Below are 25,696 nucleotides of genomic sequence, written 5' to 3' on the forward strand. Positions count from 1 at the left end.
TGTTTGTATATCCGGTCCTAAGTTCAATAAATAAATAAAAAAACATAAACAACCTATATACAAAGTCCCAAGTGCCACGATAAGGTTAATGGTTATGATCAAGGATAATGACCAAATATGGCATGTCAATATGGGTAGGAAAAGGGATGTGGTGGGGCTTAGATCAATGGTTATAGCTGTTTAGGGCTGAAAGAGGACGACCTACAGGTAAAGGCTTCCGTTTAAGGTTAACGTAGGAGGAAAAGGCCAGGGTTCCAGAAAGAAAACATACTAGAAATAGTAAAGGGCAAAGATTGTTACATTTCTCGATCAAAATTTTAGTTTTTTCACATCGAAATGTATAAAAGTCAGAAATTGTTGTACCTCACAGTATTACATTCTTCATTTTCCATTTTATCATTTGAAATATATTGTTTTTATTCGTGCAATCTCTAATTTTCAGAGCCCTACTTTTCATGATATTATTTTTTCCAGATCAACGAGCATAACTTTAAAAAATGCCTGATGCTTATTAACGTGGGCTTCGGGGACCACGTCCTGCGGGAGGCGCAGCTAAGGTAGGAGAAGTGGAGCTTTATAAAAGCATGGAACCGTAAAAGATCTCCCGGTGTATGCATGAGCCCTCTCTGCCTCTCTCAGCTCATGTTTGCTCTATCTCCACTCCTGCTCCATCATTTTATCCTGGAAGAAAAGTTAAGGTCCTGTCGTGTCTGTGCTTCTGCTCTGGCTGCTTTCTCTTGTCTCTGAAGCCAGATGTTGCCCCGCTCTCTGCACCTCTGTCCCACCTCACCACATCTCTTACCTCAGTGATAACACTTTGCAGCTTTTATGTTTCTCCTCTTTCAGGTGCGACTTGTGTTTTATCAAAGGTAAGGAGACCTTGTTCAAAGGAAACGTAGATATGGAAAGTTTTCCGGTTCTGTCACCGTGACCCATTTTCTTCTCATCATGAAGCCACAGACGGATTTGTCTCTGTTATTTTCCTGACTGCGTCACACCGCTTAAACACATACACAATATTTAACAAAAGTATTAAGAAAATAACAAGTAAAAACTCCTACTGCTCCCTGTGGCTTGTCAAGAGCACGACAGGTGCTGGGGAAGAAAGCGATGGCGGCATAATATGTTTAACTTATTTATTTTAGTGTATTTTACTCAATATAATATTTTATTTTCTGTAACTGGCTTCCATCCTATCACTCAGTCAGGCCTTTATCTCTCCCTAGCAGGACACATTTTTGTCCAACATATGACGCTCACAAAATAGTTGTATCTACCAGCAAAGCTCTGTTTGCCAAGAGCTCCTGGTGTATGTGAAGAGATCTTGGTGCAATTCACAGCCCTGCACATAAAGGCTTTGCTTTCTGGGGTTCAGGGCCACAGTGAGCCTCGTTCACGTGCAGCACTGTCCACACAATGGGTTCTGCCTCTTTTAGGATGATGTGTGGCACAAAGTGGGCAGGCAGAGGGCGCGCAGAGGGCAGACAGAGGGCAGGCAGAGGGCACACATTGGGCATGTGGAGGGCATGCAGAGGGCCCACAGAGGGCACGCAGAAGGCACGCAGAGTGCCCACAGAGGGCCCACAGAGGGCACGCAGAGGGCACACAGAGGGCACGCAGAGGGCACACAGCACTGCAGGGGGAGCAGTGGATCTGCCGAGGCGCTGTTGCAATAAAGTGCATGGACGGCGGAGAGTGGAATGTGGCTCAGTTTAATAAGCTGAATGGTTTCCAGGGCACTCTTCAGCTATTTAAAGTCAGTACATAAAAGTGCACAATTCTCATAAATGAGGAGTCACTCGCTTCCCAAGGAGCATGCGCGACCCAGTGACAGTTCATAGAGTACATTGTCTCTTTAACACTACAGTCGCAGCTGCCTTGGGGTGTTTTGATATAGCCGGGGGTGTATCTTCCTGTGGTACAGCTGGTGCAGTGCACCGGGCCCAGACTTGGGTGGACGCCCATCTACAACACCCCACTGATCCCTGAAAGGGCACTCAAATAATTATGATGAAGTTCAAGAGGTGAACGAGCATTAAATGTGACTTGTCACATTTGCTGTGTTTTCCAAGACAGATGTTAGTCTAATCTTCTGACAAATTGCTTTCATCTTCTTGTAACATAGTGACTGATGTTTACTTTTTTCTCGATTACTGAAAGTCTGAACTATTTTAAAATCTTCTTGGTGTGAAAGAAAGGCTGTAAGCTCTCTTTTTCTTTTGACACACAAACCAATTTAAAAAACTATACATGAACTGCACATACATATATAAAATTTTAAAGTGTGAGGAAAATAAAGATTTTAATAGGAACAACCTATCAACACACTTTACTTGGCTATGTGCAAATGATAAACATTCGCCGAACACCCAAGTTCCACAGGCCATTGTTTGAGCTCTATTGTTTTTCTAGGTTAAATTGTATGTGATGCAAATTAGGTGATCATTTCAATGGAAATGTGCTCCATGTACACAACAGTGGCTACCACAACACGCCGTAGTGACATGCTTAGTGCGGTGTGCACTTAAATGCAAAACATGCTACATACTACACCCATAACTTTCTCCTGCTAAATTGGGCGTGGCTCGGTAGTGGCAAGGGCTCTGCACAGGCCTCATTACATGCACTGAATGGCTGAGAAGTGCGCATGCTCACTCTTGTAAATGTAGAGTACGCCATTCGGTCGCAGACATCTGAAGTCAACAGAGATCAATGAAGAAGTGATGCTCATGCTGCTTGTGACTTCTGAAGACACGACAGTGACAGTAATCACTGTGTTCATCCTCACAGGTGGAGGGAAGACTATGGCAGTCAGGAAAAGAACATAGGGCCGTATGTATGAAACTTTGAACTAACGTGTTGCTGATTGCGATTTCCTGTGAATCGTAATTAGAAAGTTGCTACTTGAAATGTATCAAACTAATTTTAGTTTAATTTGCGATTCTCTGATCAGGGCCGGCTCTAGGCTCATGGTGGCCCTGTGCAGGAAGCGTAGGTGGGGGCCCCGGAACAGGGGGTCCAGACGAGGCAGAGCCAAGTCTAAATATGGTTATAATTGCTATGCCTATATACAGTGGCGTCACTAGGGTTGGTGTCACCCGGTGCGGGTAACTCATGGTGTCACCCCCTCACGACTTACCGCATGGACCAAGGATACCAGTAAAAACCCTGGGGCTTATTTTATTTACAACCCCTTGCGCCGCTGGTGCGCCACTTTTTCCCCATATTAAAAGTGATGCACTGGTCGCGCAAGGGGCTTGTAAATAAGCCCCCCTGTTCCACTCACTAATCATAACTGCCACCAGCTAGCTGCCTGTCTCCATTAGACTAGTGAGAGGGCACTGTACCAATACCCCAGAAGGCTTCAAAAACAACAAGGAGCACGTCCAGTGAGATCCAAGATAGGAAGCCTTTCGTCCTTACAAAAAATCTGCTCTGCCTTCCCCCCCCCAAAAAAAGACCTAATCTAGTTGGCTCTGAAATGTTATGTGTTTTGGCATAGGAACAATGCCAGCAGCGGTGTTCTAACAATGCGCCATTTTCCTGTTGTTTTTAAGCAATCTATGGTTTGTGCACTCATATAATTCACACACATAGTCACACTTGCCATAAGCTCTAGCTTTCCGCTCAAATCATTTTTTTAATTGTTGTTTGCCCCTGAAAAAAGCCTTCCTGTTTGAAAAAAAAGCGAAAATGCGGGCACGCGCGCTGCTAGGAACAGTAGTGAAACATGAGGAGAAAATTACAAGTGAACAAATTACAAAAGCAAATGTTAAGTTACAATTGGCAAACGTGACAATTGTGAACAAACAAAATACATGAAGTTGCACAATGTGCATTACAGGAGGAAAAAGTGACATGTGTGCATGTTACACAAGTCCTTAAAAGATGACTGAAGGCAGCCAGGTTTTGAATTTTCCAATCCCTGAATATAAGAGCTTCACATCCACTGTCTGAATGCTAGATGAATTATCTACACAAGTAATTAAACTAATAACAGGCTATAAAAGCAATTACTACTAATGCGTCTTTATTAAGGAACACTTTTGGGAAAAATTTGAATAATGAAATACTGAGCAAAAAGCACTGTTTCTAAACTTATACCTTGCAGTTACCATCCATGCAATTCCTTAAAGATGGTTCATAATTATTTGAGCAGGTATATTACAAGGTGGTAACCTGAGACCTATCTCACTAAAGAATGTCTGCAACTTCGCCTACTCCTTCCGTGAGTCGGCCAGTGGCGGTGCGTCCATTGGGTGAGCCGGGGCATTGCCCCTAACCTTGTCCCATCTTCGAGAAAATACAGTCACCTAACATTCATCAATAATGAAAAATACATTAACTTGCGCCTGGAGTCACGGCTGTGGCTCACTGATGCTGCACGCCTGAGGCAATCGGAAGCTAAGGGGGTAGGACTCGGGTGGGGCTGGTGTTTGACTGAGTGACAGCCTGCAGGTCAGGGTAGCATAGTGCAGCAGCAAATAGTGCACATGTTATGTTGTGGGCTGATCATTGTTACGATCAGCCCGAACATGCACACTACTAGCCTTCCCTTAGGAGACCAAGTGTTGCTTCATGCAACAAACTCCGATCTTCTATGGGCAGAGAGTATCCTGGCCCTGCTAATGCAGAGTCTGGATTGGCTGAGTCTCCAGACACCGCGCAGGACTGGGTTATTCATGTCACTGTTCCAGAACTTAGAGGCGCCAACGTGGGACCCTGGACCAGTAAGGTAGGTTTGTATTTTATTTTTAAACTCCCCCACCCCAGGCTGACAGCTGGAGCAGAGGTATTGGCGGGCATTCCTCTGCTGTTTCCAGAACAGCTGCAGTTTATCCACGAAAGCAGAGAACACAGCCTGTGTCCCGAGCAGTGGAGTGGGAAAAGTGCTGACTGACTGGGGCCGGCAGGTGAAACTGAGTCAGTGAAAACAAGTAACAACAACGCTCACGCATTGCCCGGAGGCCGCCAAATCCTGGCAGGGGGCCGCCAGTGATCCTTCGGATCCGATCCTCGTCGTGGCCGCCCCTGGGGTTTGGCGGCCCTGTGCAGCTGCACAGTTTGCACATGCCTTGGGCCGGCCCTGCTCTGATGGTCGTGAAAGGACCTACCTCATGAATATTAAAGTCAATTTTCCTCAAAGAAGAATGGGATGCATTTTTTTAAAAAGTGCTGAAACATTTTCTTTTCATTTGTTCAGTGTAGGTAGTATTGCGAATGTTTTGCAACAGCATTTCAGTTGAAAAACAATCGCACATACCACTGCGATTTGGTAATAGGTCACCGAATTGCAAATAGGGCTTTCTACATCCCACAAAGCCATTTTGCATTTGGAAATTGACCACTTCGGGGAATCGGCTCATTTGCGACCGGCAAAAACGTTTGTCCTTGTGGCCCATAGACTTCCTTAGTAAAGAGAGCTGGGACTGGGAACATGAATGACTGGAGTGGTCTTTGTTTCATTTTATGCTAAAGAAAAAAACAGGGGTAACTTTAACAAACCTCTTGAGGTCACTAATGAACAAACGATCTTCTGAAACCCCTAGAAACCAGCCAGAATCTCAGAAAATGATATGTTGCCCCGCAGTGAGACATTGAGAAAGGGTAAACTTGGGTAACCATTATACGCAGTACTGTAGTAGAAGTAAGCGAGCCAACAAATTAACATGGAGAGCCAAGGAAAGTTGCTGCCTTAGCTCTATGAGTCAAAATACAAACTGAGCTTTGAGATCATTTGGTACGGAATGGTACAACATATATGTTTAAAAATATAATTTTTGACAAGCTTTTCACCTTTGTACATCAGATTATAGCACTGCATTTAGAGGTGTTTAGTAAAAGTGATTTTTTTATACATTAACATAGACACTTTTTTGGCCCTATTCTCCACTCTGATGACAAGGCCATCAGTGAACTAAGAGGCAAGTCAGTTGTCATGTGCACCCTATATGTGGGCTATATTCTTATTTTATACAAAGCGACATTAAAGTTGATTAAGTCAAACACATTCTGTGTTCCACGTCTTTCATGGAGACTTTTGTACATCACTCAGCCTCACATATCTCAAGGTTTTCTAACATGAAATAAAAAATAAAATTAGAGGCACAATAAAATCAAAGAATGACCTAAGCTCAAACAATTTGTCAAATTCACATGGCCAAACCAGGATTGATCCTAGATTTTCTGTTCTCAAATTGAGCAACTCAGTCACTAGACTGGCACCCCTCTTCTCCTCCTGTCTGACATCAAAGTTAAATGGTTTGTCTTTCATTCTTAGAGCATGAAGTCTGAGCTTGCGCTGCAGGCAGAAGGCACAAAAAAGCTCAGCTAATCTTGGAATTGAGTGCTCAGGAAGACCTCACACTGAACAAGATCCTACTACCAGGTTTGAACCTTCAGTGGCTCACCCTTCCCTATATTTTACTTTGGGTATCCTGTGCTTGACGCAGTCTTTAATACTGCTGCCTGTTTTATATGTGAGGAAATCTTAGCTTGCACTCCTGATGACCCTCTTTACCCATGCTGAGTGTGAGGGAAATGTTCACTGCTGTCAAACTCTGCACACTGTGTGTATTTGTGTGTTTACACATACTTCTAGATTGCTGCAGCACATTCTGTCCATGTTATGTGCATGTGAGGAACATTTGAATTGTTTTTGACTGGATCACAATGTGTTCTGTGGGTGTCAGGGAAGCCTCTACTCCTGCCTGATGCTGTGTCTATTTTCTGTGTGGAGGGTTTACTGTGAGTTTGAATCAAGCTTGTGCTCACACACTCCAGTGTTGTTCCTTACACTTCTACCAAATATGAAATTCTGCTTCGTTGTTGTGTAGGAGAGAGGAACTAAATGGTGCATCCCAGTGTCTTTGCCACACCTTTATTATGTATTTTAAGTCAGCTTACACAGGCTGGCCCTGCAGTACCACACTTGTTCCATGTCCTTGAATACACCTTGCACTGCCCTGCAGTATCACATGTGTTCCATGTCTTTCAGGGAAGATGATGATTCGCTTGAGCAGTGCGCTATGTCTAATGTGTGTGATCAAAACAGCATCTGCACTCCTGACCCCGTACCTTTAATATTTCTGTGTGTTTTAGGTCTGAAAAAATATTGTTTTAACTGTCTCACCAGCTTCATGTTTTCTCACGAACATTATAGAATACTGATTAAAATAAAGTTGGCTTTAGATAAGCCAACTACTGGCCCTTTATGGTGTCAGATATTCTGATTTACAGTATTTTCATTACTTACTCTGTGTCACTCTGCATTCAGAGAAGTCCGACCTCAGTTCAAACCCAAACACAGGCTTGTGTAATTGAGTAATGAGAGTACAAGCAGCTCTTCTGCCATTGCTACTGGACAACAATTTTCTTTTGCAGAGCACCAAGCATCATTACCAGAAGGTTCTAAACCATGCCACCATCTTGAAAAGTATTCTGCATACTTCATTACATTTTACTGTTCCAAGACAGCAGACCAGTGAGAAGCATTAATTTAAAAGAACAACACACCCTGCACATTTAGTTTAGTTATTTTTGTTTTGTTTTACTTTCTTTCTTTAATGATTTTAGTTTATCCTTACACTGCAAAAAGAACAGTACCTTCTTTTTTTTCAGTAGGCACATGGGGATTTTTTGTTGCCATTACTCATCCTCGCAGAAGTTCACCAAGGCCAGACTCATAAAGTCTGCAGTGTTGGTCAAAGTATGGCAAATGGGAGAATAAGATAACCTTAGTGGGCATACAGGCTTCCGTGTAGCTCACTTCAAGTTCTTTGAACTGTACTAGTGGACTGATGCACTAGAATCTAAATCTATTTTCCTATGCCACCCCCTCTCCAATCTCAAATCCTTCCTAATGTGCACTATTTCTGTGTGAGCAGGGTGCATATTTGAATGCAGAATAGCCTCCATGTTTTGTGAGTGTATTGAGAGGGGTGTTTTTGTGAGAATGAAGGATTAACCATGTCTTTAATAAGTGCACGGTAAGCAGTCTACAGTTTGAAAGTTGTCCATGTGTGGGTGCAGTGTTGCATAAGCCTGTATGAGTGCAGCAAGGGGAATCTACCTGTGTGAGGGTAGCAGTGTGAGTGTGTAGGGTTTCCGCGTGTTATATATTTGTGTGCATGCACTTACAAGAGACAAATCTGTTGGCTTTGACAATGCTTTTTAGGTTTATGGTTCACTTGCAAGGAGTGAAAATCTAGTAGAATGTGCATAAGAGTGGCAGTGAGTTTTTATGTGGCAAAAGTAGACTTGGTCGAAGAAGATTGAATAGTGTCAGGGGCAGCTGAATGTCAGATATATCACTATGCCACTGAGAAAGGCACGTTTTATGCACCTCACCATAAATTTAGTTTCATCCATTGCTCACACCGAATAAAGTGGCTACATTTCACAGTGCTAGATTGGGGCCAAAAAGAACATTGTCAACATTGTTCAGGCCTATTCCCTCTATTGCACTGTGCAGGGAGAATAGTGGGCATACCCAGCCCTGTCTAATGGGTGTTCATATTGCAACACATTTCTTCAACATATTATTTAAGAGTTTTCAGTGCATAGGAACAAATTCCCTGTCCAGCCCTAAAAGTAGTACCCCAGTTTGCAGACTACCTGGGAAATGCCAGAATGCCCAACTAGACAGCCTCGTTGATATTGAAGTGGCAGTGGTTCATCTGTGTACTTCGTTGTGCTGTTGATGGAAATTGAGTAACATTTACACCTAATCCTAATCAATACAATTGAAAGTGAAGATGAAAGAAGTAACCCAAAGGCATGTCATTTTGAGGGTGCAAATATTATAATCTGGGGTTGGGAATCCACCACATATTTGTTATGTCAATTAACTCAAGTCTGTTCCCAATTTTGCCAGTTATTCAAAACAAGGAAAGGTATGTAATGTGAATATCCCCACGATCACACATTGTGGCCAAGTAAGGGAAGCTAAGATTTCAGCTCATATTTCCTGTCCAGATTCTGCTGCCTGTAATTGGAAGAGTGAGTCCTTTGTCTTTGTATCTTTACTTCAAGGTTGGATATCAATGTTGACAGATGGGCCTTGACAGCAAATCCAAGAAGTGGGTGGGGCCACTGCAGCAACTCTTGGTGCAATTAAGTGGCCTAATATAGTAGCTTGTCACTTTAAAACCCACTCTTTTCACATTGTTTTTGCTCTTCACAGCCCTGGAGAGCATCATACATCATGTGGGTAAAAGAAACATCATTGCAGTCCTTGGAAATTGGCATGTAAAAGAGCAGTGTTCTCATAATCTTTGCAGTAGTTTTTTATTGAGGTACAGCTTCGAAGCACAAACTTCAACACAACGTCTGTAGAGTGAGTTCAGCCACAAAATCAAATCAAAATTACTTTATTTGGTTTCATTTAAGAAATACCATATAAGTACATAAATAAACTGGTTACATTTATGACAGTTAAAAAAGTTTTCTAAAAAAGACACCATGATTCCAGTAAAAATCTTAAAGTGCAGGTTTATTATACATCAAAACGGAGTTGAAAGTGCATCCTGCTGGTGTTATAGGTTACTCCTATGATGAATACAAAATTAAAAAAAGTCTGCAATATTTAGTGCAAACCAATCAGAATCCATAAGTTGAAGGACCATGAAGGCAGAGCGGCATTGGCGTAAACCTAAACCTTTTAAAATTGGAACTAGCCAATTCTTTCTCAGTTCTGTAAAAAATGTACAAAAAAGGGTCAAATGAATTAAAGATTGGGTTGACATGTCACCACAGGGGCAAGGAGGTAGCAACTTTGACAAATCGTTAATTTTTGGAAAGCAGACCAAGCGATGGAAGATGTTAAACCTGAATCGGGTCAACAGAAACCTGTCATAACCATTCAAATTCCAAACTAAATAGGGCTGAATGGCCTGAGAGTATTGAATCAACCAGCAGTGTTGCACCGAGGGTTTGTTGGCTTCAGAAGCCAAACGTAGATCCGCTAGATGACACAGGCACTGAGCTTTCAACTTTTTTCTTGGCAACTCTGCAATTAGAGGGGGATTATGGTAATATTTTTCTAGGCCTAATTCGTACTAGAACTTCTTAACGTACCGGAGCCAACCAATCTTTACAGAGTTTTCAAGAGTAAGGCAGTCCTTCAAAAGACTTTAATAGAGAACTAACTTAGTTGATGACCAAAGACGGTGCCATAACAGGATTGGCTGCATCTTTATGATGTCAGTAATAAAAGGCAAGCCTAATTCTGAGTGGTAACCGAAGGTCGGAATGCCTTTTGGGACAGCAAGGATAAACCTCAGGAAGCTATTCTCCACTTTCTGAAGAGCATCTGCTTGTACGTAGCCCCATACTCCTGATCCATAAATAGCAGTGCTGATGCATTTTGCCTGATATATATACAGATCATTTCAGCGGGAGGTCTTTTTCCTAGCCTCTGGGTAAAACTAACTAACGCCATAGTTGACCTTAAAAACAACAGCTTTCTTGCTTCAATTGCATTTCTCCATGAACCTGTATCATCTATTAGGATTCTAAGATAGGGGTAAGAAGTCGTCTTTTCCACCCTGTAATTGTTGATAAAGATGTCTCTCCTTTTTTTATGCCTAAGCCCAATACTCATTATAAAAGTTTTGTTGATGTTAATTTTTAAATCGAGGTTGGACATGAAGGTGTTATATCTGTTGAGTGAGTTTCAGGGGGATGCGGCCGATGATCACGGCGTCGTCCGCGTAGAGGAGAGCGGGAATCAGATGGTTTTGAAGTAGAGAAAGGTCCTGGCACCCCTCCAGCATAGCTTTTTCTAAACCATTTGTATAGAGAGTAAAGAGGTAAGGGCCAGGACCCAACCCTGCCTGACACCCCGCTCTACCCTAATTGGCGCTGTCAATTCAGTTCAGCCACAGTGATAATTTCAATTAGTAGTGGATGCTCGGCCAACAGTCCAGAGTAGCCGGGATTGGTGGAGCAAGCTATCAGTCTACATCACGATGGGACCTCCTTGGCAGCCAGATTAACACTCGTATAGAAGTCTTGCTACCACCATTTTCAGCCTGACTGACACTTATGGCACTGTTCTTGGCTCTCTTAGCCATACAGCAGCACAGCCAGAGACAAATGGGTCCTGTCTTTGTCTACTGTCACTGAGACAGAGCCAGTATCACACAAAGTGAGAATTGGAAGTACTAATTTAAGGCGTGGCCTCAGCCAGAGGTTTGAGCAGACAGGTGTCTGAAATAGTTAAAAATGTGGAGCAGCTAATGTGATTTGGTCTTTCTCTGACTCATCTTGAAATTTACTTTGGACTTGTCTGTGGTTTCTTTTGTTGGTCTGGGTGATGAGGAGGTGTGGGGGAGGAATACTCTTGTTGTAAATCGTGCAGATGTCTCTGGAGCCAGGGCAAGACACTGGAGCCAGTCACTCTTAATTCTGAGAGCAACCACATAATGTTGAATTGTTGCACCCAAGGACACCATGTGGAGCAAAGATTAACAGTGACGGACTAAAGCTTCAGGGGGACAGACCTGGCAGAGTATAAACAAAGTTCTTGTCTTGACTTTAACATCTAAATTTTTATGTTCTGATGGGGATTTGATGAGCAGACACTTGGCATGAGCTTGTTCCTTCAGGAGAATCAATGGAGGTGGAGGTCATGGCAGCACATGTAGGCTGAGAGCCACTTCACCACAAGTGTGGAACTGAATTCAGTTTCCATTTGTAATTCTCACTCTAGATCAAAGACATTGAAGATGTAGTACCCTGCTCTCATTGATTCAAAGAGTAGAAAACTCCATACAGCTTACTACCCAACTTCACATGGTTCTATCTGACTTGGATCGAGTGGAATACATCTGTCATTGAATATAATGAAACATGGAACAATCCAGTACCCCCATTTGGCTACTATTATTTACTTGCAATAGTCACAGTGAGTACATACTTCTTTAGCAACTGAGGTATAGCTTTGATCTGAGCAATATAGTTTCCAAAAGAAGCAATCAACATCTCTCCTTAAATTCCAGGAATGAGTGTGCAGTGTTCCTGGGGTAACATAAATTGTGTAGTTTATTGATAGTGCATCTTTCTGCATGAGTTGGACTACAATGAGTCTGCTTCCTCCCATTTTTCATAATTACTCTATTTTTAGCTTTGAGAGGCCATACTCTCCTTTGATGGTGGTGAGGGATCGAGAGTGAAATTTTAATTTATAGCATTTTACAATGATGGACTCTCAGTTGATATTCACAACATGATTAACTCCTAAATGAAGCTGCCAACCTGCTCTATTCATCTCTACATTGTTTTCTATTTGGGCTGCATCTCACATCTTCTTTCCCCTCAGCCAATATTATCTCTGAAAAAAAAATGGATTCCGGGTTGTCCAAGATAACTCCTGATATGGTCTCTTAAGTGTGTAGATAATACAATGAAACATATATTTTCCATAGTTTCATTGCAGGAACTCTTCGGTCACATTCTTAGGTCAGTGATATAGCTAAACTGTCTTCCGTTGCCCCAAACATCACAAAACTGCAGACAGCTTACTGCCCGCCTCCACATGGTACTGTCTGGCGTGGATAGAGAGGAATTCAAATGTCGTTCAACATAATGAAAATGTGGAAAAATACAGTACAGTCATGTAATGAGACACTACTAATTGCCTGTAACAGGTAAAAGGAACATACATCCCATTTTACATGCACCTCGTTGCAATATAGTTCCTGAAACAGGCAGTCAACATCTTTCCTTAAATGCTGGAGATGAGTGTGCGTGTTCCTTGAGGACCATAAATGGTGGGTATTGCTGAGATTTGACCTTTATGATTGAGTTAAGTCACAATGAGTCACTTAGTCAACAAGACATTGAGTAAGACAGGGGCACAACAGATCCTGAGATCATCAGTAGCAACGAGCAGAGCGGTCACAGGACTGTGGCAGAAGACCAACTGCAAGATGTCAATTTAGAATTGATTTCCAGGTTGTATGAAATCAATTGATTGATAGATTTCTCCATGAGTTTACAGAACAGGAGTGAGATACAACTATGACAATTAGGAGGTTCTGTAGAGTCTGCAGTATGATTGTTTAATAGAGGTAACACCCGTTTCCAAAACTCAGGACTGATGACGGGAGAAAAGAGGCATTGCAAAGGGTCATCAAGAGAAGAACAAAGTTGTCTAAAACTAATACAAATTAAAGTGGGAACCCAATTGCATCATTCAGAAAGGTTGTAATATTGTCACATTCAGATAATAAATTCAAAGCTGCTAAGGAAGGGCCTTTAGAATCAGCATAGATGCAATAAAAAATGCCTAAAAAGGTTGCTACTGGTTGAGCCACAAAATTTACATGTTTCTCATTTCTCAATGAGTCTTACAAACATGCCTATAGGTGGTGGTTATGATGTTGCTGGCAAGCAAGCCATGTAGATCAAATGTGAATCTTAACGTCGGATAGATTGTATTGACAAAGGTGCTTCTCTGATTTTGCTGCAGGTGTAAGTTCATAAAAACTTCCCTGTTGTTGTGTTCCTCTTAGCACTATTTTTTCACATCCATAAACATATGCAGGAGTTTCTTTCTGAAAAAGCAAACACAAAGAATTGGCCTAAACATGGAGAAGTTTATTTTTGTATTGTCCCTGCCCACTTCTGCCATGTCTTACAGATTGCCCTATACATGGTTGCCAGTAGCTGTGTGCAGAACAAATGTCCATCATCATTTAGAGGCATGTAAGCTGCCAGTGTGGTTAGTAGGAGTGCCGACACTTTAGGGCAGAACACTTGCTCCAACAAACCTTAGTCAGGCTTTGTGTTTTATTGAACAGTCTTAGAACACAGCTCTGTACATTTGAGAGACATTTGTTTTAGAGTTGCATATAGCTCTAACTATTTGCATACAGAATGATATTAAAGGAAGTGTCAGAGATTGCAGAGTATTTTATTACTGAAACGTGATGAAACGAGGCACTGCATAAGTTACTGATTGTTCTGATTCATTGAGGGAAACATTTGTACTTACTCTAGCAATCAGTACTTAAATGTCACAATTAACTGTTAGTGTTAATACAACATTTTCTGGTTGACCTCTGGTTGAATAATACTAACTGTCGTACCATGTTTTAAGAATGGCACTTCCAGTGATTCAGGTATAAGAAGAAAACATGTCGAAAAAATAAATTACACTTAAAATTAGAGGAGACCAAACAATAATATACATGTTAGAATAGTAATTCTGTGCTCACAATGTTTCATTTGTTAATGCCAAGTAATAATCAATCAAATCAATTAACTTCACATTATTTTATCCACAGATTATCTTTCATTTCTAGCATTGCTGCATTGCTTGATAAATGAATAAAGAAAATCTGAGCTCCCCTGAATATTTTTTAATTGTTGGATTTTCGGATATTCCGCAGTTGCAAATTCCACTTTTTGTTGCATTTTTAATAGTTTACCTTTTAACTTTAGCAGGAAATCTTCTTATCCTGACAACAATTTACTTAAACGCACATCTGCACACACCTATGTACTTCTTCCTGACACATTTGTCCTTTCTTGATATCTGTTACGTTTCAGTACTTTTTCCAAAGCTTCTGGCCAACTTCTTTCTGGAGGGCATACTGGTATCTTTTACTGAATGTCTTCTACAGCTTTTTTTTTTCCTAGACATGGTAGCAGTTGAGTTCCTTCTCCTCACAGTCATGGCTTATGATCGGTATGTCGCTATCTGCAATCCCCTGCATTACATGACCATCATGAACAAGGCTGTGTGCATGTGGTTGGCTGCTGGAAGCTGGGGATTTGGTCTTATAATTGCAGTTCCACACATTGTGCTATTGTTCAAGCTCTCTTTCTGCGAATCCCACACAATTAACCACTTTTTTTGTGATTTAACTGCCTTGTTAAAGATTTCTTGCAGTGACACTTTCTTCAATGAGATATACATTTACATCTGTGGAGCTGTAATAGGAATGATGTCATTTATTTTAATCATCATATCTTATAGCAAAGTTGCTGCTTCAATTATGAAAATTAAATCCAAGAGTGGGAAGGACAAGGCCTTCTCCACGTGTGCCTCCCACCTCACTGTGGTTGTTTTATTCTTTGCATCTCTCTGTTCAACTTACATCCGGCCGATATCCACATATTCAACTAAGGACAACAAGATAATGTCTATGTCATATGTCGCTGTTAATCCACTGTGTAACCCAATTATATACTGTTTGAAAAATACAGAGTTTAAAAAGGCTCTAAGCAAATCGAAGAAAGCAACGTAATGTATGATACTGCAAGAAGGCTGCATAATGTTAAAGGTGCCAAACCAATTTAGAAGAAAGTCAATTTCCAAACTACTATTGTAATACAATTACATTCACTGATGTATTGATCCGGAACTTCTTGTGATGTCTTTCCAAAGTTCAATCTAGTTGCTATTGTTTTAGAAGAATGCTATTTAAAAAAAATATTTCCAAAGAAAAAACGATTTAATTATAGTACTTTTCCGAAAGAGGAATGCTTTCAGAAATGTTAATAAAAGCAGCATATTTACATTAAAACCTGAATACATAGATTTGAGTGTCTCAGCAAATTAACATTTTACAAAGTAAGGGGCATATCATCAAGGGCCTTATCTCCGCTTTTTTTGCTTTAAAAGCCAGAAAAGCGGAGCTAATGATTTCTCCCTATTAACAAGAGGGTGCTAACATGCATAATCGCATGTTAGCACCCTTTTTTCCTACGCCTCCCTTTGCTTCTCTAATGCGATGCAAAGTGGATGTTCTGTCCCAAAATAACTGGAGAAATGTCGCTAACCGACATTTCTCCTATTATCAATGGGCACGCTAACAAGCATAGCGATAAAAAAAGTAGCGCTAATCGCTGTTATCGCTACTTTCCTTATGCCTGATTTTAGTTTGAATTAGCCATGATATCCAATGGAAGGTGGCTATCATGATTAAGTATGTCCTGCCCTATCAACAACAACGTAGCGCCAAAAGTTGTGCGATTATCGCTGGAAACCGAACAATAATTGCACATTCGGCAGCTAACTCGGTTATTTTTCTCGCTCAGCGATAAAAACAAGCGATTGCCAGCAATGATTATCCTAGCGCTAGTGCGTTTAGCGATAATTATTGCCGGTTGTTGATAATATGCCCCTAAGTTTTGAAATACAAATTTGTTTTGGGGTATTTAAATGTATTTTGCATGTTTAACTTTAAGCACATAGGAACATGTGAATATATGAACATAAGGTAATTTATTTGTGTGTAAAATTTACATTTTTAAGAGGTTTAGGGGATCAGGGCATTCCTTCTCCACCACCTTCTCTTGGCTGAATATAAGGCCCAAGATGGCTGCTAACACTTCTTGGTTTGAAGTGTTGGCTGCCAATCAGATCTGAAAAGACAATCAAAAGACACACAAGACAGAACAAATAAAAACATTCACCCCAGTCAAGAGATAAATATTTGGCTCATCATGCTACCCCAGTTTAGACACATCCATATGCAAATCAGTCTTGACCATGTTCTTCATGGGAACAATCAAGACCAGACTGCCAAGCATGGCCCTCCCTGGTTGAGAAACAAACATCCTAAGACCGGTTTCGGGCTTTCACCCCTCATCAGCCTGGCTTCAATACAGTGGCACAGTGAGCACGGGACCCAAGTCAGGCATGCAAAAAAAAAATGTATTAACCCAGATCTGTGAATGGGGGTAAATGTTTGATTTGTGCAGTATTCCATCTGTCTTCTGTTCTTTTTGCATTCGTCGCCCAAGAGGGAGGGGTATGCCCAGACGTGGGTCCCCTGCTCACTACGCCACCAGAATCAAGCTAGCCTGACTGATGAGGGGAGAAACCCCGAAACTGATCCCAGGATGCTTGTTTCTGGTCCAGTGAGGACCTGTTCTGGTATTTAGGGCTTGAATGTTCCCATGGGAACAGGGTCAAGACTGATTTGCGTATGGCTGGGTTTAAACTGGAATGGCATGGCGTGCATAAAAATAATGGATTTAACCCAGATCTGTGACTGGGGGTGAAAGATTGATTGGTTCAGAATTCGGTCCATCATCTGTTCTTTTTGCACCAATCAGATCTCAGCATCAGATCGGGAGGGTTTGCTTCCCAATATATACAAATTGGAATTTCTTGTAATAACTCTTAAACTACTGAACAGATTTACATCAATCAGGGAATTGTTAAGCATGCTACTCACCCATAAGGGTCTCAAGGCGCTGGGGGGGAGCAACTGCGGTCAGTCAAAGAGCCAGGCCTTGAGGGTCTTCCTGAATATGTGCAGAATGGGTGTGTGTCTAATGTTAATGGGGAGCTTATTCCATGTCTTTGCTGAAACTGTTCTGGCTCTGCAGATGCACAGGGTTTTGGCAAGGGCAAGGTTGGCAGTCCAGAGGTTTCTCTTGGGTACATGGAAGGCGATTCTTTCATTGAGATATTGGGGACCCATGTTGAGGAGCCATTGGTAGGCATGAGTGAGCATCTTGAAGGTTAATCTTTTCTCAATGGTGAGCCAGTGGAGGTCTAGCTGGTGTGAGGTGACGTGTTCATGTCGAGGGATGACCAGCACGAGTGTGGCTGCGGTGTTCTGTACAGTCTTGAGATTGCCGGGCAGCAGTTTGTTGATCCCAGCGCAGAGAGTGTTTCCGCGGTCCAGTCTGATGGTAGTGAGAGCATGGGTGCCTGTCTTTCTTTATTAGGGGGGAGATCCATTTCTAGGTCTTGCGAAGGATGCAGAGTGTGTTGAAGTAGGTGGAGGTGATGGCGCTGATCTGTCGGGTCATGTAGAAGGGTGAGTCAAGTATGAAGCCAAGGTTCTGGGCATGGTCCGTGGGGGTGGGAGGGCTGCCGAGGGCGATGAGCCACCAGGTGCTGTCCCTTGAAGAGGGGGAGGGTCTAAGGATGAGGACTTCTGTCTTCTCCGAGTTGAGCTTCAGGCAGCTGCTGCTCATCCACATTGTGACATCCTTTATCCCTTCCTGGAAGCTGAGTCTGGTGGCAAGGGGGACCTTGGTGAGGGAGAGGATGAGCTTGGTGTCGTCGGTATAGGATACTCTGCTGAGTCCATTCTGTCTGAATATTACGACATTGTCGATGAATATGTTGAAAATCATGGGGCTGAGAGAAAGGGTGGAAGTATGATTATTTGCGGTCTGCCGATTAGGAAGGAGCAGATCCAGTCGAGGGTTGTCCCCTGTATGCCAGCTTCGTGGAGTCTGAAAGTGTGAGTGCTGTAGGAGATGGTCTTGAAGGCTGCAGATAAGTAAAGCAAAATCAAGGCTACGGTGTGTCCCTGGTTGAGGAGCGTGCGGATGTCATATGTAGCAGTGAGTAGGGCAGCCTTGGTGCTGCGGTTGCTGCAGAATCCGGATTGGGAGGGATCAAGGATGGAGTTCTCTACCATAACCTTCATTAGTTGGACATTGATGATCGTTTCAGTGACTTTGGACGTTAAGGGGAGGAGAGAAATGGGATAGTAGTTGACTTCTACACTCTTCCAGTCATCCAGGAAAGTGCCAACTTCGAGGGAGGTGTTAATGGTGCGTCATAGCTCCGGTGCAATGGTGGCAGCAGCTCTGTGGACGATGTGCGGAGGTCAGGGGTCCGTGGGGGCAACTGAGTGAATGCCTTTCATGGTTGATGCGGTGTTTTCGGTGGAGACTGTGGTCCAAGATGAGATGGTAGTCTGACTTTCTTTTCTCGGGGCTGGAGTGGGTCTGGTGTCCTGAGTATGTTGTTCAAAGTTGTCATAGAGGGATCTTAATTTCAGGTGTATTTGGAGCCGAGTTTGTTGCAGAGGTTCTGGGAGGGTGTGACGTCCGTGGCTTCATTGGGCAGCTTGGTGAAATTCTGGATGATGAAGAAGAGTTCTTTGGCCTTGCTGGTGTTGGCATGGATTTTGCTACTGATGAAGGTCCTCTTTGTGGATCTGATGAGTTGGTGGCATTCTGTCATGGCTTTCTTGTAAGTGGAGTGGTCTGTTTCTCCAGTTCTTCACAAGGGGTCTAGCTTCTTGGAGGTCAATGGTGAACCAGGAGGCCTTCCTGGGTCGCTATTTGTTGGGGTTCTGGAGGGGGCTAGCTCGTCTGCAAAGCTGGTTATCCGTATGTGAAGTTATTTGGCTGCGGAGTTGGCGCCTTGGTGGTGGGGGGGCTTCCCGATAGAGGTTGGAGTTGTTGTGGTCCTTGGTGATCTTGTTCCAGTTACTGCATGGTGGGTGGGGTGCCAGTTTGGGTGCAGTGGGTTTTTTGACGTGGAAGGGAATGCAGTGGTGGTCTGTCCAGATGGGTTGAGTGGTGTGGCTGAAGTTGATGTTGTTGCCTCAAACCAAATCAAATCAAGAAAGCCTCTTCTCTTAACCATTACTATGTATCTGGTAAATGTGGTGCAATTATGCTCAGCTTTTCGACCTCTAGCTGTGTCTAATGTCCCAATGGGACTTAACATTGGGGAAAACATGTTACAGGATCCTCCCCGTTTCTTTGCCCTCACTTGACTGATCACCCCTAAACTTTCAAAACAGCAGCTGAAGTCAGCATCACACTAGGTATGAAAAACTTTCTAGGATTCGTCAAACAGGTCTAAACTTATTCATAAAACAACAAACATGCTTCTTCTGGATAGCCCTACTTATAACTACCTACTTGTGACTGCCAGAAGGTAATATATATATACATATATACATAAATATATACAGATATTCCCTTATCGACCCTAAAGCCACCATCCTTAAATCCTAAAAACACCCTTACAAACCAATATCCTTACCCAACCCTAAACCCTAAAAATATACTTACCACCCAATACCCTTACTCACCACTAAGCCCTAAAAGCACCCTTGCCACCCAATATCGTTACCTACCTTAAAACCTAAAAACATCCTTCACATCCTTAAACCCTGTAAATACCTTTAACACACTATACCCTTGCACACACCTAAACCCCAACCTTACAACCTTACAACTCAATAACCTTGCCCACTCCTAAATCGTAAACATATTCTTATGATCCAATATCTTTACTCATCCCATAACCCTAAAAAACACCCTTACCCTTTGCTGACCGCCAGTAGGTGATATATATATATATATATTACCTACTGGCTATCGCCAGTAGGTATATATAGTTAGGATTTTTTCCCTATGGGATTTCTGAAAATTCTATGTCTAATAACTTTGGCGTTTGTGGACGGAATCGGCTGAAATTTTCAGGAAAATGGCACATTTTGTTTCTGAGCAGCCCCTGAAAATTTGGTGGGGTTTCGTCAAGGGGGGGCCGAGAAAAAAGGGGGGTCCCAAAACGTGTTTTTCCCATTGAGTTTTCCATAGGGCGGTTGGACTCACTTTTAGCTCGAACGGCTGAATGGATTTGCACGAAACTTGGCAAAATTGTAGGGACTGTTAGCCCGATGTGCCTTTGCTAGGTCTCAATATATGTGCTTCAGTGGATTTTGAGAAATTAACGTTTAAATCAAGATATATATCTGTAACAGCGCTCCGGGCAGCGATCCGGTCCGCTTACTTTTCGCTTATCGGAACTTTGTGCGCAGAAAGCTGATTGGCTCTCCGGTGTCTGTCAACATTCTAAACAGTCCGGAGCGGCCGCCATCTTGTCTCTCGGTAGGATCGAGAGAGAAGAAGAGGTGAAAAACGAAAGGGGAATTTAATGAAAGGGGGCAAGGTATCCCCCTCTTGACCCCCTAGGAATGTTGTTGGGGTTATTAAAGGGTCCCGTGGGGAAAATAAAAAAAAAATGATTTTTCACGGTAGAAGCGCTTCACGGGCCGCGAACTGGGCCGCAAACTGGTAGCGAAACGGGAATTCGCCATTTTGTGCTTCGTTAATTAAATTACTAGGTATAAGTGGGTGCGGGAGACGTATCCTAATCCCCTATGTTTCCTGAGGGTGGCTGAGGAGGCTGATATATGTTGATACATCTCTTCCAGCGGCTGTGCGCGAGCTTTTTTTTTTTTTTGCTGCGTGACAGTCCGGAGCGGCCGCCATCTTGTCTCTCGGTAGGATTGAGAGAGAAGAAAAGGTGAAAAACTAAGGGGGAATTTAATGAAAGGGGGCAAGGTATCCCCCTCTTGACCCCCTAGGAATGTTGTTGGGGTTATTAAAGGGTCCCGTGGGGAAAATAAAAAAAAAAAGATTTTTCACGGTAGAAGCGCTTCACGGGCCGCGAACTGGGCTGCAAACTGGTAGCGAAACGGGAATTCGCCATTTTGTGCTTCGTTAATTAAAGTACTAGGTATAAGGGGGTGCGGGAGACGTATCCTAATCCCCTATGTTTCCTGAGGGTGGCTGAGGAGGCTGATATATGTTGATACATCTCTTCCAGCGGCTGTGCCATCTTGCCTTTTTTCCAATGCCACAATTTTGTCGTGCACGGCAGCCATTTTAGATGCCAGGCTGGTCCCAGGCTATCACCTACCCCTGCGGATGTAGTTTATGGCCCCAGCTGTAGAGAATTCAGACATGCCAATCCTCCCGATTCAGGCGTGTGACTACTGATTTCAGTGCTAGTCTCCCGCCTCCCGATTTCTGCAAGCAAAAACCCGGGGGCATATTACGAACAACTAGCGATAATTTTTGTCTCTAACTTGTTTAGAGACAAAAATTATCGCCGTACATCGGCGATTTTTATCGCAGATAAACCTTGCTATTATCGCAGAAAAGTCAGCGTTATTAATGTATTATCGAGCAAATGCTCTTAGCCATGTTATCCACCTCCCATTGGATAACATGGCTAAGAACTGCTCAGGGCAGGTGTTAGATTTTGGAGATATTCGCGCTTAGCGCGAATATCTCCAAAAGTTGGTAATAGAAGGTAGCGATGTTAGGGACTGTTTCCAGTCGCTAACATCTTGGCACGCCACTTTGCATGTCATTAGTGATAAGTATCACTGACATGCAAAGCGGGGCCCAAGATGGTCGCTATCTCCTTTTAGCTGTCACTAACTGGTGTTAGCGACAGCTTGGTAATAGGGAGATAATTTTATCTCCGCTTTCAAGGCTTTTAAAGCCAAAAAAGCGGAGATAACCCCCCTTGATAATATGCCCCACGATTCCTTGGGGGTTTCAGCTGACAGGGCTTGGTATTGTGTTACATGGTAATTTTTCCAGGAAACGTCAGAGGGTCGATGCAGGGGTTCTAGAAGAGGTGATAAACCATTTAAGCCTCATGAACAAGCGCATGGTCTTTTAAAGATTTGTGAAGTACGCGGAGCGGCGGTGTGTGTGTGTGCCCTCTTTCAGGAGCGGGCGGGGGGGCACTGCCAGCAACTTGCCAGGTCAGGTAGTGTTCAACACGTGCATCACCCTTTCTCTGCTTGCTATTGCGGTCCATGGTTCGGAAAGGTAAGAAAAAGAACTTGCATTTGAGTTTGAAATGTCCGATCCTGCAGCAGCACACTTCCAAAGCCCACACATGACAATAACCCGATTCAAGGCCCCATTCACCCGTTTTAAAAAAAATAGATAACACTCCAACAAAGTAAGGTTATAAAACTTTATTAACTACTAACTTTAACGAACGGAACAAAAACTAAAAACATTTAAACATTTCTCAACACAAAAAGCAACAATGGTTAGAAGCTGTCTTTTGTGCGAATAGTCCCAAGGCAGCACAACGTGCAGAGTTCTGGACGGCACCCAGGTGATGTCGCCTGGGTGCCGCACTGGTTTAGGGATCCTACAATGCAGCACAGAAAAACAGAGTGGGGCGTCCCGGGTGGTGCGGGGGGAGGCCTCGTCAGTAGCGGTCTGTGTCCAGTGTCACATGGCTGACACAACATGTACGACAGGCACCCAGGTGAAGTCCAGTAAACTGCCGCACTGGTTTTGGTATCCTACAATGCTGCTCCGAAAATTGGCGTGCGGCGGCCCGGGGGGGGGGCGTGGGGGAGGCGGCGTGAACGGGCCTCCCCAGGTGGCGGCCATCTAGCTGAGTTGCGCCCGCTCTTGCGGCTACAGCGTCTCGCTCACCATGTTGTTGAGTTGCTCCCACTCTTGCAGTGCAGCGATAGGCGGCTGCCACATGGCTCTTAAAATGGCGGACGGCTCCTCGGTTTTAGGCCTGGTCCACTGAAATGGCCCTGGGACACTTTGGAACTCGGACGCTTGCCTGCTAGGGCTTGGGCTCCATTCTCGAAAAGCGTCCCCTCAGCCGTGAAGATTGTACAAAAGTCTTGGGGGCCCCCGACTCCCGCAGGCTTCCGGTGGGGAGCGGCTGCCATGATTGCTCGCGGAATGACCACGACGGAGCCACGAGATGGTGGTGCTCTCATGCTGACGCCAGCTTCAGTCTGAATGATCCAGAAACAAGGTAGGGCTTTCATCGTTTGGGAAAAAAAAATGTTCTAAACCAATGAAAAGTGTTTTTAGGTCATATGACCAAGCCTTCCATCTTTAGGAAACCAAAAGTAAAATGAACCAATGAAAAGTTTTATAAACAAGTCACATGACCTGTTATGCGGCATAGGGCTACAAAAAGCGTAGAAAATCCGTTGGCACGTGAGGCGGCGTCAGTAGCGGACCGATGTGCGAATAGGCCGAAGGCAGCATAACGGGTCGAGATCCGGATGGTACCGAGGTGGTGTCCAGCAAATTGCCGCACTGGTGTGGCCATCCTACAATGCTGCGCCGAAAGACGGCGTGTCCAGCTGAGTTGCGGTCACTGTTGCGGTACAGTGACTCGAACGCGCCGAGATCCGGATGGCACCGAGGTGGTGTCCAGCAAATTGCCGCACTGGTGTGGCCATCCTACAATGCTGCGCCGAAAGACGGCGTGTCCAGCTGAATTGCGGTCACTGTTGCGGTACAGTGACTCGAACGCGCCGAGATCCGGATGGCACCGAGGTGGTGTCCAGCAAATTGCCGCACTGGTGTGGCCATCCTACAATGCTGCGCCGAAAGACGGCGTGTCCAGCTGAGTTGCGGTCACTGTTGCGGTACAGTGAGTCGAACGCGCCGAGATCTGGATGGCCCCGATGTTGTGTCCAGCAAGTTGCCGCACTGGTGTGGCCATCCTACAATGCTGCGCCGAAAGTCGGCGTGGGGTGCCCCGTTGGCTTATGAGGTGATGTCAGTAGTGGACCGATGTGTGAATAGGTCGGAACCAGCACAAGGCGCCAAGATCCGAATGGCAAGTCCTGGATGTTGAGTGCCTCAGTTGAGAGTTCTGAGCAGTGCTTGTAAGACTGTCTGAAGCTTATTTGCACCTGCTGCAGCTTCACTAGGTCCGGCGGAACTTTTTGCCTTTTCCTTTCTGCTTCTTTTCCTACAATGCGTTTCATCTGAAGACAAGACCAGGTCCCTGAATGTGTGCAGGGGGACGCTATTGATTGAATGAAAATGGCGGCTTGACACAAAGCTGACTCAAGCGTTACTGTTGATGCTATACAGACAAAAATTGGTTTTCAGTTTGTACATTCTTCAGGTTTTTTTTTTTCCATCCAAGTCTGATTGAGAGTTTGTAGAAAAATGGCTTCAGATTTTCCACATACTACTCTTCAACATTCTTCCTAAATGTAACAATGTGAAACTCACTAGGAGAACGGCTGTTTCTGTTTCCTTTCAAAATGCTGCCAACAATATTTTCTGAATGGAAGACACCATCTTGTAGCATAAAGGGCCGAAAGGGGTTCTGGTCTGGCCGATGGTTGGTGGAGACATTTTGACTATATCTTGGACCTGCCCGGCCTCGCCCAAAATGGCGCCGGTATAAATGGGACTCGTAACTCCTTGCCCGCAAATGTATATCTAGAAAATGTTATTGTAAGTGGCCCTGTTCTATTTTAATTACAAAATGTATGTCCACCGATTCCGCAACTGTTAGACACCTTAGTTCTTGCAACCTAATGGCCCGCTCGTTACGTTCCTCTACAGTGTAAATGTCTCCTCATCATATACGATTTCAGTTTGCTCCGTGGCCGGCCCACGTGGTTATAGGCCCGTATTTGTATACTGACATTTTCACAATAAAGGTTTTTAAAACAAAACACGGTAGTAGTATTTACATTGGTAAAGTTTTTACTTTTAGTCACTGTTTTCGAATCAGTAAAAGGCAAGTGAAATAAAGCAGTCCAATTACATGGCGGATAAAAGGTATAATATGTAGGAACGCAGTAAAGATAAATGGTCAAGGGCAGTTGTGTTTTTCATGTCTGCAACATAAAGTGATCGATAAGAATCTGATAATCAGGCGTATCGGCGACTAAGACAGCAGGCCGAATCTCTTTTACTCAACGGCTCCGTCATGGAAGGAAGAAACGCCCTTTTTCTCGAAAAAGGAATATATTTTACTTGCAAGACAGTTGTAAATTTTCCGGGAAAGTACATTAGCCTGGAATATTATAACATATGTTTGAAAAAAAAATATTGTTCGAAAATAATAAAAAGCGTAATTTTTAGGTCATATGACCAAGCTTTTCATCATTAAATTAACAAAAGTAAAATGAACCAATGAAAAGTTTTATTAACAAGTCACATGACCTGTTATGCTTACGTTACGCGCTGCGCGCCGCGCCTCGGATCACTTCCGGGTGCGCTAAAGCGGCGTGTCATAAAACGCATTACGCGACAACGTAGGTTAAGAATATAGTCTAAATGTCTCCACCAACCAGCGTTCAGAACACAACCCCTTTCAGCAGTCCAAAAAGTTCTGTTAAATGACAACAGAGGGGACAGGCAACAAGAACCA

At 43.5% G+C, this 25,696-nt stretch overlaps 1 protein-coding gene across 1 annotated transcript; it reads left to right on the top strand.

Annotated features, from left to right (window-relative positions):
• The first annotated feature begins 14,330 nt into the window (after positions 1–14,330).
• LOC147663321 (olfactory receptor 1G1-like) lies at positions 14,331–15,257 on the top strand. Its single transcript, XM_086950531.1, has one exon. It carries the CDS (start codon positions 14,331–14,333, stop codon positions 15,255–15,257), a length of 927 nt encoding a protein of 308 aa, XP_086806657.1.
• Positions 15,258–25,696: the final 10,439 nt, after the last annotated feature.

This window comes from Lissotriton vulgaris, unplaced genomic scaffold, assembly GCF_964263255.1.
Source record: "Lissotriton vulgaris unplaced genomic scaffold, aLisVul1.2 SCAFFOLD_2231, whole genome shotgun sequence".
Taxonomy (NCBI): Eukaryota; Metazoa; Chordata; class Amphibia; order Caudata; family Salamandridae; genus Lissotriton; species Lissotriton vulgaris.